Below are 16,055 nucleotides of genomic sequence, written 5' to 3' on the forward strand. Positions count from 1 at the left end.
GCAATTGGTTCAAATACTTGCTATATAGCAACTTTAAAACTGTCAAAAGCATGCAGTGAAAATATTAGGGATTATTAAACCTAACAAAATCAGGAAAAAATTGAGAATGCCACCTTTACTTATACCATCGAACCATCTCTTTATTCAATTTATTCTTTGAAAACTACTAAACAAAAGAACTCAAAGAACTAGTACCAAAAAAAAACACACAATATTTTCCTGAATCCCAGTTATGAGATTAAAAAAATAAATACCAAGAAGCATTTCTCATGAGTTGTTATGTGGGCAGTTGTTGCCCAAACAAAGATAAGCAGGGCATCAACAATAAAACAGGTGCTCAAAAGTTCCCAGCTACAGTTTTCTGCCTACAGAAAGCTCATGTTGAAAAACATTTAAGCTAAGAGCTGATTTTCTGAGTTTGCTTTTGTTTTTCAGTGTTTTAACACTGATTCTTTCCTTTAAAAGTACACGGTTTTTCAAATGCCTAAAGGAGACTTATTGATTTTATTTTTTTTCTAGCTGTGTGAAATTAATGTTTATTAACAAGGTATTTGGTTCTAGATGTTGAAAACACTTATTCTAAATGTTATCCTGGGGAGAAAAATTAGAGGAAATGCTTTAAAAAGCTTGTGGTATAAAAGTACAAAGTTAATTGAGGTTTGCTAAATTCAAATCCTTATAGGTGACTAAAATTAAACTCTAAAATAGTTCATGTTTTTTTTTTTTAATTTTTGGTGTGTGTTTGCTGCTCCCAGAGCATCTAACTAAGAGTCTCCACTTTTAATATAGTTGAAACAAACGGAAGTATTATTAGGATTGTGGTACATTTCTTTCTCTTAAAAAAAAGTATATTAATGTTGCTGTGTTGTTTTTACAATAGAAAAGCATAAAGGAAGTGCCCTATTCTAAAATATGCATCAAATAAATGGACTCATTCCAAAATTGAGCATAAGCACTGGCATTAACTTGGAGGAGGAGGAGTTGGACTAGGAGAAACCCAGCAAGACAGATTTCCAAAGTATTTAAAGTTGACTTCCTGTTAGCCTGAGATACAAATCTAAAGTGTTTTCCTTTTGATACCTAAAATATAACTATTCACTGGGCCTGGGGTTAGCAACTTTTCAGAAATGAGGGATGCCCCTGTATTTTTCCTAATAGGAAACAAAACATGGGGTAGCCAAATCTTTAAACACATCCCCCAACTATTTACCCCTAGAGAGTCATACATCTTGCTAATGGGCTTCAGCTTATAAATGCATGCCTTCCTGTGAATTACTTAGAAGCTGTGTTTCCCAAAGTGTGATTCCCCAGTGATCCCAGGTGCCAGAGGAGACAATTTTAGAATACAGCATTAAATAACCTTGAATGAGAAAGTCATTTGCTTTTCAACTCACTTTTAATACTGTGGTCCAGTCAGGAGAAAGTCTCCATGTGATCCCAGGATGCCAAACACTTTTTACACTTATTAACCTCCACCACAACAAAAGAAAATAAGCCTCCAATTCAAGCCTGCCAGCAGGCGCCAATAGCTACCTAGAAGTTAATAGCCTTATTATTTTCCTTGTATTCATTCGAATAGTGATTGTTTTTTTTTTTTTTTTCAGTTTCCCTTCTAAATAAATGTATTTAAGGTTTAAAACTGAGACAACTTAAAAGAAAGAGTAAGTTTGAAACTGCCTTAGGTCCTCAAAGTGAGATGTCAGTGGAATCAGGACCATAGACATCAACAGAGCTTGTTAAAGATTTCTTATCTCAGGCCCCTCTCAGACCTCCTGAACCACCAGAATCTGCATTTTAAACAAGTTCCCCACGTGAACTGTACGCACATTAAAATCTGAGAAACTCTCAGTTGGGTTGCCACAAGATTTTGTCAAGAATCATGCAGGCAGTTTGCAAATGACTGAACTTTGGGATTGCGGCTTTAAATAACCTGGTGACTATCTTCCTGACATTCCTAGTGGAGGTCAAGAGGTCAAGGAGGTGACTTTCCTGTTTTCCCAAGGGTGAGTCACAACCCATCAATGAATGGACTGTGAGATGAACAAATGAACATAAACTAGCAGTTTGGGCAATGTTTTTGGAAAGCCACAAATTATTTTAAATATGCTTCTATAAAATCCTGTCATGCTATATAAAATCATTCTTTTTTTTTTTTTAACCAACAAATACTATAGTAAAAATTCTACTTAACCCCCTCCCACCCCCTCCCCTTCCCCTTCCAAGCACTGAGGTTTGCTGCACACCTTCTGGATGGAAATGAGTGACAAGGCTCCTTTCACCTACTCATTTGGCATCCCCTGCCTTTTCCTCCCTGGATATTAATCAGTTAGAGGGAAGATGATGCTTGGAAGTACAAAGCCTGTGTCTTCCATGTCAGGTGACAGTTCTGGGAGCAAAAGAGTACAAGCTCCCAGTGCATCCGATTTATCCCCTAGAGGAAAAGCCAATAGGTCACTCATTCCCCAAAACGGGTGGCCCATTTAGCCCATGTCCACACGGTTCAGGCCAGAATTCCAGCTCTGCGTCAATTATGAGGACACACAAGGGGAAAACCTGAGTTATCTGCACCACGACTCGGGTACTGTCTTCACAACCTCAAGAATGTGTCTGAAATATACAGAGTAAAACAGTGAACAACATATGCAGCATAAAAGCTAAAAGTGTACAGTTATAGCCATCTAGATACTTCCAGAATATCCAGATTCTAGCAGATGCTAATAAAATGTTTTTATTTCTCCCCAGGTGTTAGTCTTAACACCAGAACTAAACACAGAAAGTCAAGTTCCCAATATAAAACAGTAATAAGAGGCAGTTCGGTTTTGCAAAGAAAGTAAAGAGTGAATCTGATTGAACAAAGAAAAACAGGAAAATTTACGATAAATAATAGTGTGAATTTATGGTCTGATATCCACAATAAGAAATGCATGCCATTCATTACAATAAAAAGAACATTCTGAACATTTATTTGTTAGCTCTTTTTTCCTTTAGTTATTTTGAGAATGCACTTATGTGGGCAGAACACTACTGAGAACAAAAAATGTATGTTACAATGTAAGATTATTTAAATGGTTCTAAAAGAAGAAAAACCACCAAAAGAAATTATGGGTATAGAGGAAAAAAAAGTAATTGCTAATATTTATTAAGTATTCCAAGCAGAGTGTTCCTTTAATCCTAGGACTCCGAGACAGATGATCTCAACGCTACTAACAATTAGTAAAACTACTAAAAATGACATTTTGCAGTTGAGGAGGAAACCTGACCATAGGGCGGGTAGGGAAGTTAATGAAGGTCTGAAGCTGAATGAAAACCCAGACGTATGACTCCAAGCCGAAACCCCTTAGCATCGGACTATTCTGCCTGCCTTCCAAAGCCCAAGTCAGGACAAACCTTTAATCACTCTCCAATATCATGCCATATAAAGAATTTTTCTAAGAGGTCAATGAATGGTGGAGTCCTCACCAGTTAGAGGGCAGGGCCATTACTGACATGACTGTACCTTCAAACAGAAGACTAAACTTGTGCCATTAAACACATCATCGTAATTAGAAATACTTATTTGGCAGAACTAAGTTTTAAGGATGCTTGGAGAGAAATATTAACAGTTGGGGCAAATTTTTGTTGGAAGCAAAACTATACTTTAAGAAATGCTTAAGTCAACTATTCCTCTTTTATTGGGACTACTTAATTAAGTACAAAACATTAAAATGGCTGGCCTGAATATTTATTAGAGCAACAGCTGTTCCCTCCAGATTTTTAGAAATTCTAGCCTTCATGCCAAGCATAATTTAGAAAACAATTTCAACAAGGAAAAACAGCCCTATGTCTTGCAAGACTTATCTAAATAGTAAATAGTAGCTGGAAGAGGTATAGAACATCACTATGCCTTTTCAATGAGGGAAGCAAAATGTTTTGCCATCCACTTTCAAATACTATTTTGTTACTGAGCTTGGTGATAACATTACTTAAAAGTTGTGCCATACATTTCAGAATTGCAATCCTTTATGTACATACAGTTAATATCACAATATTAACCATAGGGTTCATATACATTTTGTGGAAGTGATGATAACACTCAGGGAAACAATTCAATTTTTATTCAAAATTTTACTTATTCACTTATTTAAAAAGATTTCCACTTTACAGACCCAGCCACAGTCAAATACCTACATTTTAAAAAGGGTTGGGGCAGGGACGGAAAGAAATCAAGAAAATAATGGAGAAACCCATTATCCACACTCTGGACAGTCTCTTTTTAAACTTTTCTTTCTAATGGGGAATTAATGCTTAATTTGTACAGAGGTTTTGTTTGGGGTTATGGAAAAGGTTTGGTAATGGATAGTGGTAATGATAGCACCACACTGTGAATGTATTTTAATGCCACTGAATTGTATACTTAAAAGTGGTTTTATGATTAATTCTAGGTTATATATATGTTACCAGAATAAAAACATTTTTAAAAATCCATAGAACTGTTTAACACAAAGAATGAGACCCTAATGTAAACTATGGACTATAGTTAATAATATCATTATAATAACATCATTTCATCAATTGTAACAAAGGTACCACACTAATACAAAATGTTAATAATAGGGAAAACTGGAGGAGGGGGATAATATAAAAACCCTGTAGCTTCTGCATGACTTTTCTGTAAACTTACAACTATTCTTCTAAAAAAATTAACTTTTCTATCTAGAGAAAGCTGACAATATCATATTTAGGTCTCCTGTGTTTGCTTTAGTATCAACCATCTTGGTGATGGTGCTGCAAATTTGGATATGGGAGAAGAAATGGCCTTTCCACAGCATTACAGCAGAGTCAATTTGATAACTAAATAGATTAAGCTGTACAGACCTAGATATAGAAAGCAACTCCTCCTTCCTGCCCAAACCTAGGGCTAGAGGCAAAGAAGGAAGTCCAGGAAAACAGAACAACCGTGGACAGGGGGTCTGATTTTGGAAGGAAAGGATGGTTTGCTATAATTAAGTACAGCATCTATAATCAGATCAAGTCCACTGACTTGGAAGTATGCACAGCACTCCAAGACTACCAGAGCAAAAGAACGAAAAGTCTATTTCTGCATTGTTAATGGAGAATAACTAACTTGCTTCTATCCCTATATGACACTAATTTTTAGTATACTAATTCCAGCATAAGAGGTTCTCTTTAACTGAGATTTTTCTCATTTTATTTTTAGGGCTTTCAGTTTTAAAAATAAACTGGCAATTTTAGGATTAATGAAAAATTCCATGAGGGATAAAATAAGCCAGACTTTTTTTTTCTGATCAGGAGAAACCACTAGCTTCATGTGCTGGTGAAATCAGTCACCCTTTGGTCACACTCTACACCACCCACTCCCAGCTCCCCCACGCCCGTCTCCAGAGAGCAATGGGAAGGAGAAGCCACATCTTGCCAATAAAAATAAGCCAGAGCTTCTCAACCTCAGCTGTGCATCAGAATCACCCGCAGGGCTTAAAAAAAACAACCAATTCCAGGGCCTCATCCCAAACATACTGAATCAGATACCCTGGTGGGGAGACTGAAATTTTCTGACTAACAACTTAGTAATCAGGCTGCTACATCTATAAAGGGGGGAGAGTTATCAACTAATCCTACAGAAGTCACCCCTAGCTAGTGAGAGGGACTTCCAATGCATAAAGAGATTCGGACCTACAATTAGAGGTAAAAACCTATACAAGGAATGTATACTTTTAAAACATACTTTGACAATCAAGATTCAAAAACATTCGAAGGCTAGAAGGGTGGTGTTCCGATTTGCTAATGCTACCTGTTATGGAAATATCAGAAATGGACTGGCTTTTATAAAGGGGGTTTATTTGGTTACAAAGTTATAGTCTTAAGGCCATATAAGTGTTCAAGCTATGGCATCAATAAGTATACCTTCACTGAAGGAAGGCCAATGGTGTCCGGAAAACGTCTGTTAGCTGAGAAGGCATTGGCCGGCATCTGCTGATCCTGGGTTATGTTCCAGCTCCTCTCTCAGCTTCTGTGCATTCTTCGAAGTGTCCCTCTCGGCTGTAGCAAGCTCATTCCTTCTGTCTGAGCTTATATAGTGCTCCAGTAAACTAATCAAGGCCCATGCTGAAAGGGAAGGGCCACACCTCCATGGAAATTATCCAGTCAGAGTTATCACCCACAGTTGGGTGGGTCGCATCTCCATGGAAACACTCAAAGAATTACAATCTAATTAACACTGATACATCTGCCCACACAAGATTGCATCAAAGATAACGGCATTTCGGGGGACATAATACATTCAAACTGGCACAGGTGGTCTTCATTTTTCTTTTAAGCAGTGGACCCTTTTTTCACGATACCCCAAAATATCCAACAAAATGGCCAAGCTTCATGGGGAAAAGAGAAGTCAGAAATGCTCCCAGTCAGCTAGCAACACCCATGGCACAACTCAATGAACCCTAGGGCTGCAGGGAGTATGGTTTGAAAACCTCTGGGCCAGAGTAAGAAATTTAAATACAATAAATATACAGGACTGTGCCGGTTTGAATGTATTATGTCCCCCAGAAAAAGCTATATTCTTTGATGCAGTCTCGTGGGGCAGACATTTTGGTGCTGATTAGATTTGCATGGAAATGCACCCCACCCAACTGTAGGTGATAACTCTGATGAGATATTTCCATGGAGGCATGGCCCCACCCATTCAGGGTGGGCCTTGATCAGTGGAGCCATATAAATGAGCTGACGGGCAGAGGGAACTCAGTGCAGCTAGGAGGGACATTCTGAAGAGGAGCTACAGCCAAGAGGGACACTTTGAAGAATGCACAGGAGCTGAGAGAGGAGCTGCAGATGAGAGACAGTTTGAAGACAGCCGTTGAAAGCAGACTTTTGCTCTGAAGCTAAGAGAGGACAGATGCCCCAAGAGCAACTGAGTGACATTTTGGAGAGAAGCTGCAGCCTAGAGAGGAACGTCCTGGGAGAAAGCCATTTTGAAACCAGAACTCTGGAGCAGACACTAGCCACATGACTTTCCAGGTAACAGAGTTTTTCCTGACACCACTGCCCATCCTCCAGTGAAGGTACCCTATTGTTGATGACTTACCTTGGACACTTTATGGCCTTAAGACTGTAACTTTGTAACCAAATAAACCCCCTTTTATAAAAGCCAATCCATCTCTGGTGTTTTGCATTCTGGCAGCATTAGCAAACTAGAATAAGGACTAGATCTAAATTCAAATAATTAACTGGTGGGTTAGGTTTTAGGTTAGACTTAGCCCAAGGGGATAGGCTGGAAAAAATGGGAAGGTTTTACTTCATTAGACATTCAACTTCAGCCAACAATGCTCCCTGAACTGTCAGGAATAGCATATACTATTTGCTCTGTGTTGACTAATATTTGTACTGAGAGACTTACCTTTTATAAAGCACGTTCATATGTATGGTCCCATTTAATACCAAACAACTTCTCTTTAAGCTATTAGAATTATTTTCCCCATTTTTTAGATGAGCAACTGAGGAAATAATTTCGTGAGAGTAACCTAAAGGCAAATCCAGGTCCAGCACTGCTTAGAAATTTAAGGGACAGGTTGAGAGTAAGAGCTCACTGCTCTCGTGATGGTTGGGACAGTGTGTGAAAAATGTGTTCCATTCTGGTGGCTTCATTAACAGACACGTGTTCAAACGGGACCACAGGCAGAACACCATGACCAGGGCAAGGAAAAATCTGGAAATAGCATATGAAGAACACATGGAGGGACTAGGAGCTTTTAAAGGTGGAAAACAGAAGGTTTACAAATTACATAATGGCCATTTTAAATAATGAAGTGCCTCAGGGAGGGGGAGAGGTGACTTACTTTGTATCACCCAAGAGTAGTAACCTAAGTGCTTCCCCTTCTCCTTTCTGAAAAATTCAGCCCCAAAGCTATTAAATGGGACCAAACAAAGTATGCACTTGGGCAGGGGCAGGCATGTGGAGGGATATTGCAGAAGCTGGCTGCAGAAGCTCTCCAGGGTATCAGAGCCTGAGGGGGTAAGAGAGGTCTTCACAGGGCAGGAGAGGGTGGGTGGCATGGGATGTTAGAGCACCAACAGGCAATGAGGGCAACCACGTGAGGGGGTGGTGGCAGCAACAGGGGATTGATTACATACAGAGAAATTTATCAAATATCAAACATAGTAAGAGTAATGGGAGCCAGGTCTCATTGTCAAAGAAGACAGTTATATTTGAGAAAGGAGAAAACTGGAATAAACCCCATGGTGTTGAACAGGAATGTGAGGCATTGATATGAACTCATGGTTTTCAAAACATAGAAATAAACAGAGATGAAAATGTGTGTGTGTGCACACACACTCTCTCCATAGTTCTGCCCACTGAGAGAACCCACCTAATAGCAATGAGCACACTTAGGACCCAGATTTTGGCTTCTAAATACTATTCTCAACTCAAAGAAACCAGGGCTCTTTGGAGAAACGGTTGATACAAAAGATGATGCGGGTGAATTATAAGATGAACATCTCTGGTTCTGCCAGAAAGCAAGGACGTGCTCAAAGGATGATGGGAGTAAAAGGACACAGGAGCCAGCACGAAGGGATGGGCACTGGCCCAATCTGGGATCAATTAGAGAATCAAAACGTGTAATGAGAGTAACAGATTAAAACATACAACAAAATGGGAAACCATAAGTTCTTACTAATACAAATTAATTAATGGATTGAATAGCTGATGAAGAATGGGCTATTTACGTAGCTTCAAAGTAACTTGACCCCAAATATTTATAAACCACAAAAGAGAAAAGAGTAACTTTATGGTAGAGACACCTGGCAGACAACACCTTGACAATCAGGTGAACATTATCAGAAACGGGACAAACAGAAATCACTGTCACCTGATGGGATACAAAGAGAAGAACATATTCTTGTCAAAGTTGAACAACCTGAATCTAAGCATTAGGAAACATCAGACAAACCCAAATAGAGGGACATTCTGCAAAATAACTGGTTTATAATCTTCAAAAGTGTCAAAATCATGCTGTGAAAGACTGAAAGAGAATAAAATGACATAATTAAATACAATGTGTGGTTCTGAACTGGAACCTTTTGCTTTAAAATACATTGTTGGAACAAATGGAAAACTTGAATGAGCAAAGGATTACATGGTAGTAATGGATCAATGGTAATTTCCTGAATTTAATGGTTGAGCTGTAGTTATCTAGTAGACTACTCTAGTTTGCAGGAAATACACCCCAAAAGTGTCTGGGTGATAGGCCTCATACCGACAACTTATTCTCAAATGGCTCAGTAACAAAACAAGCTCTTTGAACTACTTGCAATCATTCTGTAAATTTGAGATTGCTTCAAAATAAAAATAAAAAATAAAGTACATTACATTAGGATGACTGAAGTTATAGGGAGACAGATTACATCCACTTTGAGTACAGATGAAACTCTCTTAATGATGAAAGTGGGCCAAAAACAGATCCATCCTTAGAAGGATTGGCAGGGTATTATAAAGGAAAATTTTCACTGAATATGAGGTTAGAAGAGATGACTCCTATGTACCTTCCAATGATTTCATAATTCATTCATTCAACAAACATTTGTTAAACACCTACCATGTTTCAGACAATGTGCTAAACACTGGGTTTATGAAAATGACTGAGCCAGTTCCCACACTTGAGACCCTTACAGTCCATTGAAATATGATGATTTTGGACAGAAGTCTGAAGTCAAATATTTGAAAGACAAGTTATCAGTATGACCTGTAGAAAGAAGCATGAGACACTGTCTTTAATACCCAATTTTCATTTACAAATTTTCAATAGACTGCATAAGAAATATCATAACATTTCAACCTAAGTTTTTCTGTGCTGGTGGGTGGTGTTATTGGAGGCATATACAAAAACTTTATCACTTTTCAATTATGAACAGATGTAAATGACTTATTAGATGTTTTTAGACTAACAAGCATCTTCTAAAGTAAGTTTCAAACCAAGAAGCTAGGACGGTAGTTCCTGAAAGACACTTAACACTCCTGAAGTGAACCCTGACATGCACTTCAAGACCTCAAAAGTCACTCCACACCTCTGTACTTCAATTTCTTTCTCTGTCACAAAGATAACATAATATGCTGGTAAAATGCTTTGAGATGCATGGAAGAAAGACATAATTGTAAAGCCCTGTTAAAAATGCAAGTTGCTTTCTCTCACCTTTTGCTAGGGATTATTACTGTGGACATGTTAAGACAGAATGATCAGTCTAAACAGCGCACCTGGCAATTTTATGGTGAGTGGAACATTATTTGGTTTTCTAACTTTTCCCCTTGGTTTCATCTCAATCTTCAGAGCATATCATCAAGTGAGAATGCTTCTGCACCTTCTTGTTGACCCACGGGGTGAGCATCCTGACCGAACAAGTCAGTAGTCAATTACTTTCCCCACAGAGGTCTGTATACCTTTCTTACCCTTTTCCCATATGACACTTTCCCATATGACACTTTCAAAATTATATTTAGCTTTCTTCCTACCATCTCCCTGTAATTCAGAAGGCAATTTAGACTCCCATATGGTTGCCATCGAAACTAACAGATGTCTAGCAAATTAAAACAAAAATTATGACATATAAAATGCTGATGCATCATCATTCCAGAACATCTTGGGATTTACAGTGAATCATAGGTAAGGCTCCCTACTTGACAACCCCCACCAAGGTTCCCTAAATCTCTCTCCTCTCTGAGTTTAAGGCCTGTGGAAACAAATTAGATGCAACACTCTGCTATCAAACCAGGATAAACCTCCACTTAAAATCACAATGTAATATTTGAAAGTACATCAAAAGAGAAATGTTGCCCAGTATCCAAGGCTGTTTTAATCCTTGTACTGCAAAGAGAAAAGAAAAATGACTTGGTTCTCCCAAGTCATTCAAAGCTTCCACAGGTCTCATGATTTCTTTTTCCTAATAAAGGGCAATAAAATCTACTGGGCAGGTTGTAAGGGTATCCTTATCTGGTAGTGATAATGCCAAGGTTATTAGGCTAAGATATCCTAGAGTTTCTGTAGCCCAGGATAGAACCAGTATCAAATTTGGAGACAGTACCAATAATAACATTCACCATTTGTTGAATATTCAGGTATTACGCTGGGTAATATATTGTCTCATTAATCCCTGAAACCACAACTCCATTAGATAATGTTATCTTTCTGTTATAAGCAAGAAATTAGAGCTCAGTGCTACAGACCCTATTCTCTAAAGATGGCCTCAACATGACCTCCTTCAGTGAGACCTTGACACTCCCCTGTCAAGAGGTGGAGTCTATTTCTTCACTCCCTTGAAACTGAGCAGGCTCTCTGCATGCTTTAACCAATGGATAGGTGGAAGGGACACCGTGCTGGTTCTGGGTGTGGTCTTAACTGGCTGGAACCTTCCTCTTCCCAAGTCATGCATAGGAGCTCCAGTCAACAGCCCTAGCTGAGCTCTCAATGACCATCAACTGCCTGTCACACGAGCGAGCCACTTCAGACGCCTGGCTCCATTGTACCTTCACAAAATTCCCTCCCCGGCCACATTTGACTGTAACTACATAAAAGAGCCCAGTGAGAACTGCCCACTAGAACCAGGTCGAATCACAGAACTGTGAGATACAATAATAAAGTTTTGTTTTAAACCACTAAGTTTTGGGGTTTTACGTTAGGTACCAATAGATAACCAGAATACTCAGATCCATGAACTTGCCTAGGAACACAGAGCAGTTAAGAATCAGCACCAGAATCCAAAAGGGTCCAGAACAAAACATCTCTTAATGGTGGGTAATGGGATGTATGGTTTCAATCCCCAAAAGAAGTGACTTTAAAAAACTCTCCCTTTTCTCCCCTCTCCTCTATGTCCCTGCGACACAGCAGCCCGTCATGGATATCCAAGAAAAGTCCAAGTATGGTGACACCCTCAATAATATCAATTCCCTTCTGTCTTGAGTTCTTCCAATATGAAATAGGGAAAACAAGATTTTCACCACCACCCTGTGATAACTAATGAGAAAAGAATCTGTACAAGATGTTGACTTTGTTACTCAGAATACTATTACAACTGTCTTATAAAAGGATTCATTTTTCACACATGAAACTATAACTCTAATGAAAATATATTTAATGACTCAGGATTACATTTGTGATTCATGGTGGGTAAAGGAAAACATGCATTCAATATTAATAACTGAACAAACCAAGAAGAAAAACAGTGAAAGCTATTTCTTTAAAGAAAGGATCTTTGAGGAAGAAATGAAGGTAATAAAATTGGTCTTAAGACATGTTTCAGTGAGAAAAAAATCTATAATTTAACATGTGTGCCAATATATGCTATTTCCATTACATAGTACCCATTTTTTGTATTTTTATTCCCCAGCATATTGGAACTCAATAGACTCATTCTATGTCAGAACTAGAAAAAAATCTCACAATTCATATAACTCCTTCATTTTAACAGCTGAGAAACTGAGGCAACTAACTTGCAAGGAGTCAAACAGTTGGTTAATAGGAGAAACAAATTCTCTGTGCTGTTGCTACCATATGTCCAATTTTATTTGATCAGAAATATACCTCCAAGTGTCTGTAATTTATTTCACATTTATTCTCATGGTTTCAAGTGTGAAATGAAAGATTGGGAAACCATGCACTCTGTTATCAACATCTCCTTCATTATTTACAGGAATAGCACCGAGTCTGCTGTTTCTGGCCATCACAGACAGGTTGGTGACTCTGTAGAGAACAGAGGGTTGCAACTTCTCAGAAGCAGGCTGCCAAGTTACAGACCCCAATTCTTTAGTCACTAACATCTTAGTCTAAATTACTTTAGTCAAATAACATGGTTGCCTTCCTGTTGATCCTCACAGGAGGCCATGGTCCTGATAAACTGGGAGGTTTAAATCAGACGTTACTTGGGAGCATGAAGCAGGAAAGGAAAGTGGCAAGAGCTTATCTGAGTGAAAGGTTGTGGGCATAGAAAGGAGGGAGGAGGGTGTGCACAAAGCAGGCTAAGAGAAGAACCGTCAAAACAAAGGCATGTACTTAATTTTTTCCCACAGTGGCTGGTTTAGTTCCAGTCTAGATCTGCTTTCAGGTTTCCCATAAAACTCCCCCCAGAGATGAAGACCTCCAAAATCAGAAAATAAATGGCTCTATTCTAGAACTCTTTGAAAATATTCCTCAGTTCTTGGAAGGTCTCTCCCAATTCTGGGGGTTTTGTTGCAACCTAATCCACAGAAAGGGTTAAATTCATGAAATTACACTAAACTGTCAGGGAAACAGATGCAAATCCCTTTATTTCCTTTCCAGTCCCTGCTATGAAACAGCAGAGAAAGCCCATAGGTGCTTTTTGTTGCCTGGTAGCTGAAATGTGCAACTTCTGGAAGTGTTCAATTAGAATCAAGAGGCCTAGACTGCCCCAACAAGGGCCATTCTGAACTGTAGTCCCTGCCTCTCAAAGTCACAAAGTTTCAAGTTCCAATAAAATCAAAATACCTCGCTCAGAAATGTGACCAGTTTCAGACATTTCCAGCAGGGGGAAAAAAACAAGCACAGAAAGAAAATAATTTCTTCCTCCCCTGTATGTGGTAGTTTTTGATTGGGGGTTGGAAGGTCGTGACTAGGGATACATGTACAATCAATGGCAGAAAAACAAAAGCCTGTAATTGACTGGATGTGATATTTATTCACGTGTCCCCCCACATTATCAGTCCTGAAGACAGATGACATGAGGACACAGAAAGTGGTCTCCAATCCCTTTCAGGTCCTTTTGCAAATTATGAATGACCAATGCAAGACACACATAGAAAATGGGGGAACCAATAAAAATAAAATAGTCCAGTAAATGTGTAGTGGAAAAAAAGAATACAAAGAGCTGTACTGACAACTATTCTCACAGATACGTATATTTACGGCAAATGGCCAATACTAAAAGAGATTCAAAATAAATACACCCTATGTTTGGGCTGCCCTGGATTACTATTGATCCTGCAGTTGGATCACTGTTTACCTCACACTGAACCTACAATGAACCTACACACTGAACAGCAACTTGGAGAAACACCCTCTCCCAGAGAGCCACCATCTTTACTTTCGCAGGGATAGGAGGGAGTGAGTGGGGGGGGGGGGGCCAGTGAAGAAGGGGGTAGGATGGGATGGGGAGGAAAAAATTACATGATCTCCGAGCTCACGTTTCCCCCTCGTCCTGGTGAACTCTTTGTCTGATTGCTGAACACCTCTGCAAGATCAAGAAAAAGAATCTAAACAAAACAAAAGAGTAGGCGTCCCAACCTAATTAGAATAAATGCCCAGTTCATCGTAGCGTCCGGAGAGCATGGTTTGACTCTTGTGTTCAAGTATTTGCTGTCTCGGTTCCAATAAAAACATGTCTCGCACACCTTTCTCCTTTGCATTTCGCCAGGCTTTTCCCCAAAACGACCCACTCTATGTCACGTCTTAAAGGACGTGAGGCATGAACATACTATTGAAATATATGTTAATGCTGACTTCTTCTTACCCTTACAACGATATATAAAGAAATAAATCCTTCCACCCCAGTCCGTTATGCAAAAGGAGCACTTTCCAGCTGAAAGGGAAGAGAGTGCAGGAAGCGTTATTTACGTGCACATTACAAAACCATATACCACTGCATCTGCATCCTACACAAAGCCCGAGATGGTGCAAGAAGATACACGCTGTGCATGGCACAGACCAGCCGCGGCAACACGGAGGCAAGCCCTCGTCCAATCAGATCCTTGTTATAAGGTGGACCTCAGGGTCGGCTCTGCCCGATTAGCCTTCCTTATTATGACACCACGCTCTGCCCAGTATCCATATCCCACCGGAGGCAAATCGAATTCGTGTGGTTGCTCATTTCTCAAACTGCCGAACCCTTTCATCTGTATCCCTGCTATTCGCCCCTTAAAGAGACACCCCAAGGCCTGGGTGCCACCTTTCCAGCTCATTTTTTCTTTTGCCTCTTCTCATTCCTGGAAAGGATTAAATGTTTATCTCTCCAACGCACAAGCTAGAAAAGCGGCAGGCAAATGCGTCTCCCAGCTCCCGCAAGCGCCTCAGGGGCTGCGAAAAGTAAAGGCAGCGAGCAACGTGGGGAAATCGTCGTGAATCGATCAGCCACAATAGTTGAAATCCCAGAAGCGCTCCAACTTACCCAAAATATGACATTGAAGCCAAATATGAAATATTTGATGCAACAACTGACTTCAGGACCCTTGTAGTGCTTCCCGGACATCCTCTGGGTTCATGAAGACACTTGCCCCGGCAGCCCGAGTTTGGAGCCCAGGAGCACCGTTGCTCGGAGCGGCCCGGCGGGGAGCGGGGGCTCGCAGAGCCCTCGGGGCCGCAGCGCCGGCGGCCCGGGTTCAGCGGTGCGGGGGACCCACCGGCAGAGAGCGGCTCCCGCACCTCTAGCCCCACGCGTGCCGAGGCCGCCGGAGCCGGGTGGCCGCAGGCGGGCAGGGTAGCCGCGCGCTGCAAGCCCGGAGCCTCGCTGAAGCTGGACCTGAGCACAAAGCGAGTGCCCTCGTCCGTCCGCCAGGCGGTCCGTGGGTCCGTCCCTGGGCTTCGCAAAAACGCGGCGGCGGCAGATGCTGGCGAAGACGCGGCTCGCTGGCGCGCACCCTCCCACCACTTGCTCCGCCCACCGCTCGCTCCGCCCGCCGCTCGCGGGCTGCTCCTCCGCCCGCTCCGCCTTCTTTTTCTGCAACTCCTCCCGCCGTCTCTGCGCCTGCAGCCTGAGCGGGTGCTAGGCGCCCGCGCGCACAGGCTCAGGAGCTCCCGAGCGGCTTTGGCACCACGTAGTCTCTACGGCCGCCTCTTAGCCTCCGCTCTTCCCGCTCCCTTTTCCTCCTCCCCTTCTAAATCCTGTCCCGAGCGCCGCGGGCCCCGTGGCGCTGCAGCGGGTTAGCTAGGGAGGACCGCAGGCGGAAGGGAGGCGGAGGACACGCCGATTGGGAGCATCCTGGAGGAGTGGCCGGGATTGATGAGCAGCGGGTCCCTCTGCCACCGACAGCATCAGACGGCTTCTGAAGGGACGCAAGGGAGAAG

At 41.1% G+C, this 16,055-nt stretch overlaps 1 protein-coding gene across 1 annotated transcript in view; it reads right to left on the reverse strand.

Annotated features, from left to right (window-relative positions):
• The window catches only part of TSPAN5 (tetraspanin 5), a 176,718-nt gene extending 161,091 nt beyond the window's left edge, over window positions 1-15,627 (reverse strand). Inside the window, exon 1 of the mRNA XM_037830297.1 lies at window positions 15,160-15,627. Within this exon, the coding sequence (XP_037686225.1) occupies window positions 15,160-15,240 (81 nt within the window). The 5' untranslated portion in view covers window positions 15,241-15,627. The remainder of the gene's footprint in view (window positions 1-15,159) is intronic.
• Window positions 15,628-16,055: the final 428 nt, after the last annotated feature.

Source organism: Choloepus didactylus, chromosome 3, assembly GCF_015220235.1.
Source record: "Choloepus didactylus isolate mChoDid1 chromosome 3, mChoDid1.pri, whole genome shotgun sequence".
Taxonomy (NCBI): domain Eukaryota; kingdom Metazoa; phylum Chordata; class Mammalia; order Pilosa; family Megalonychidae; genus Choloepus; species Choloepus didactylus.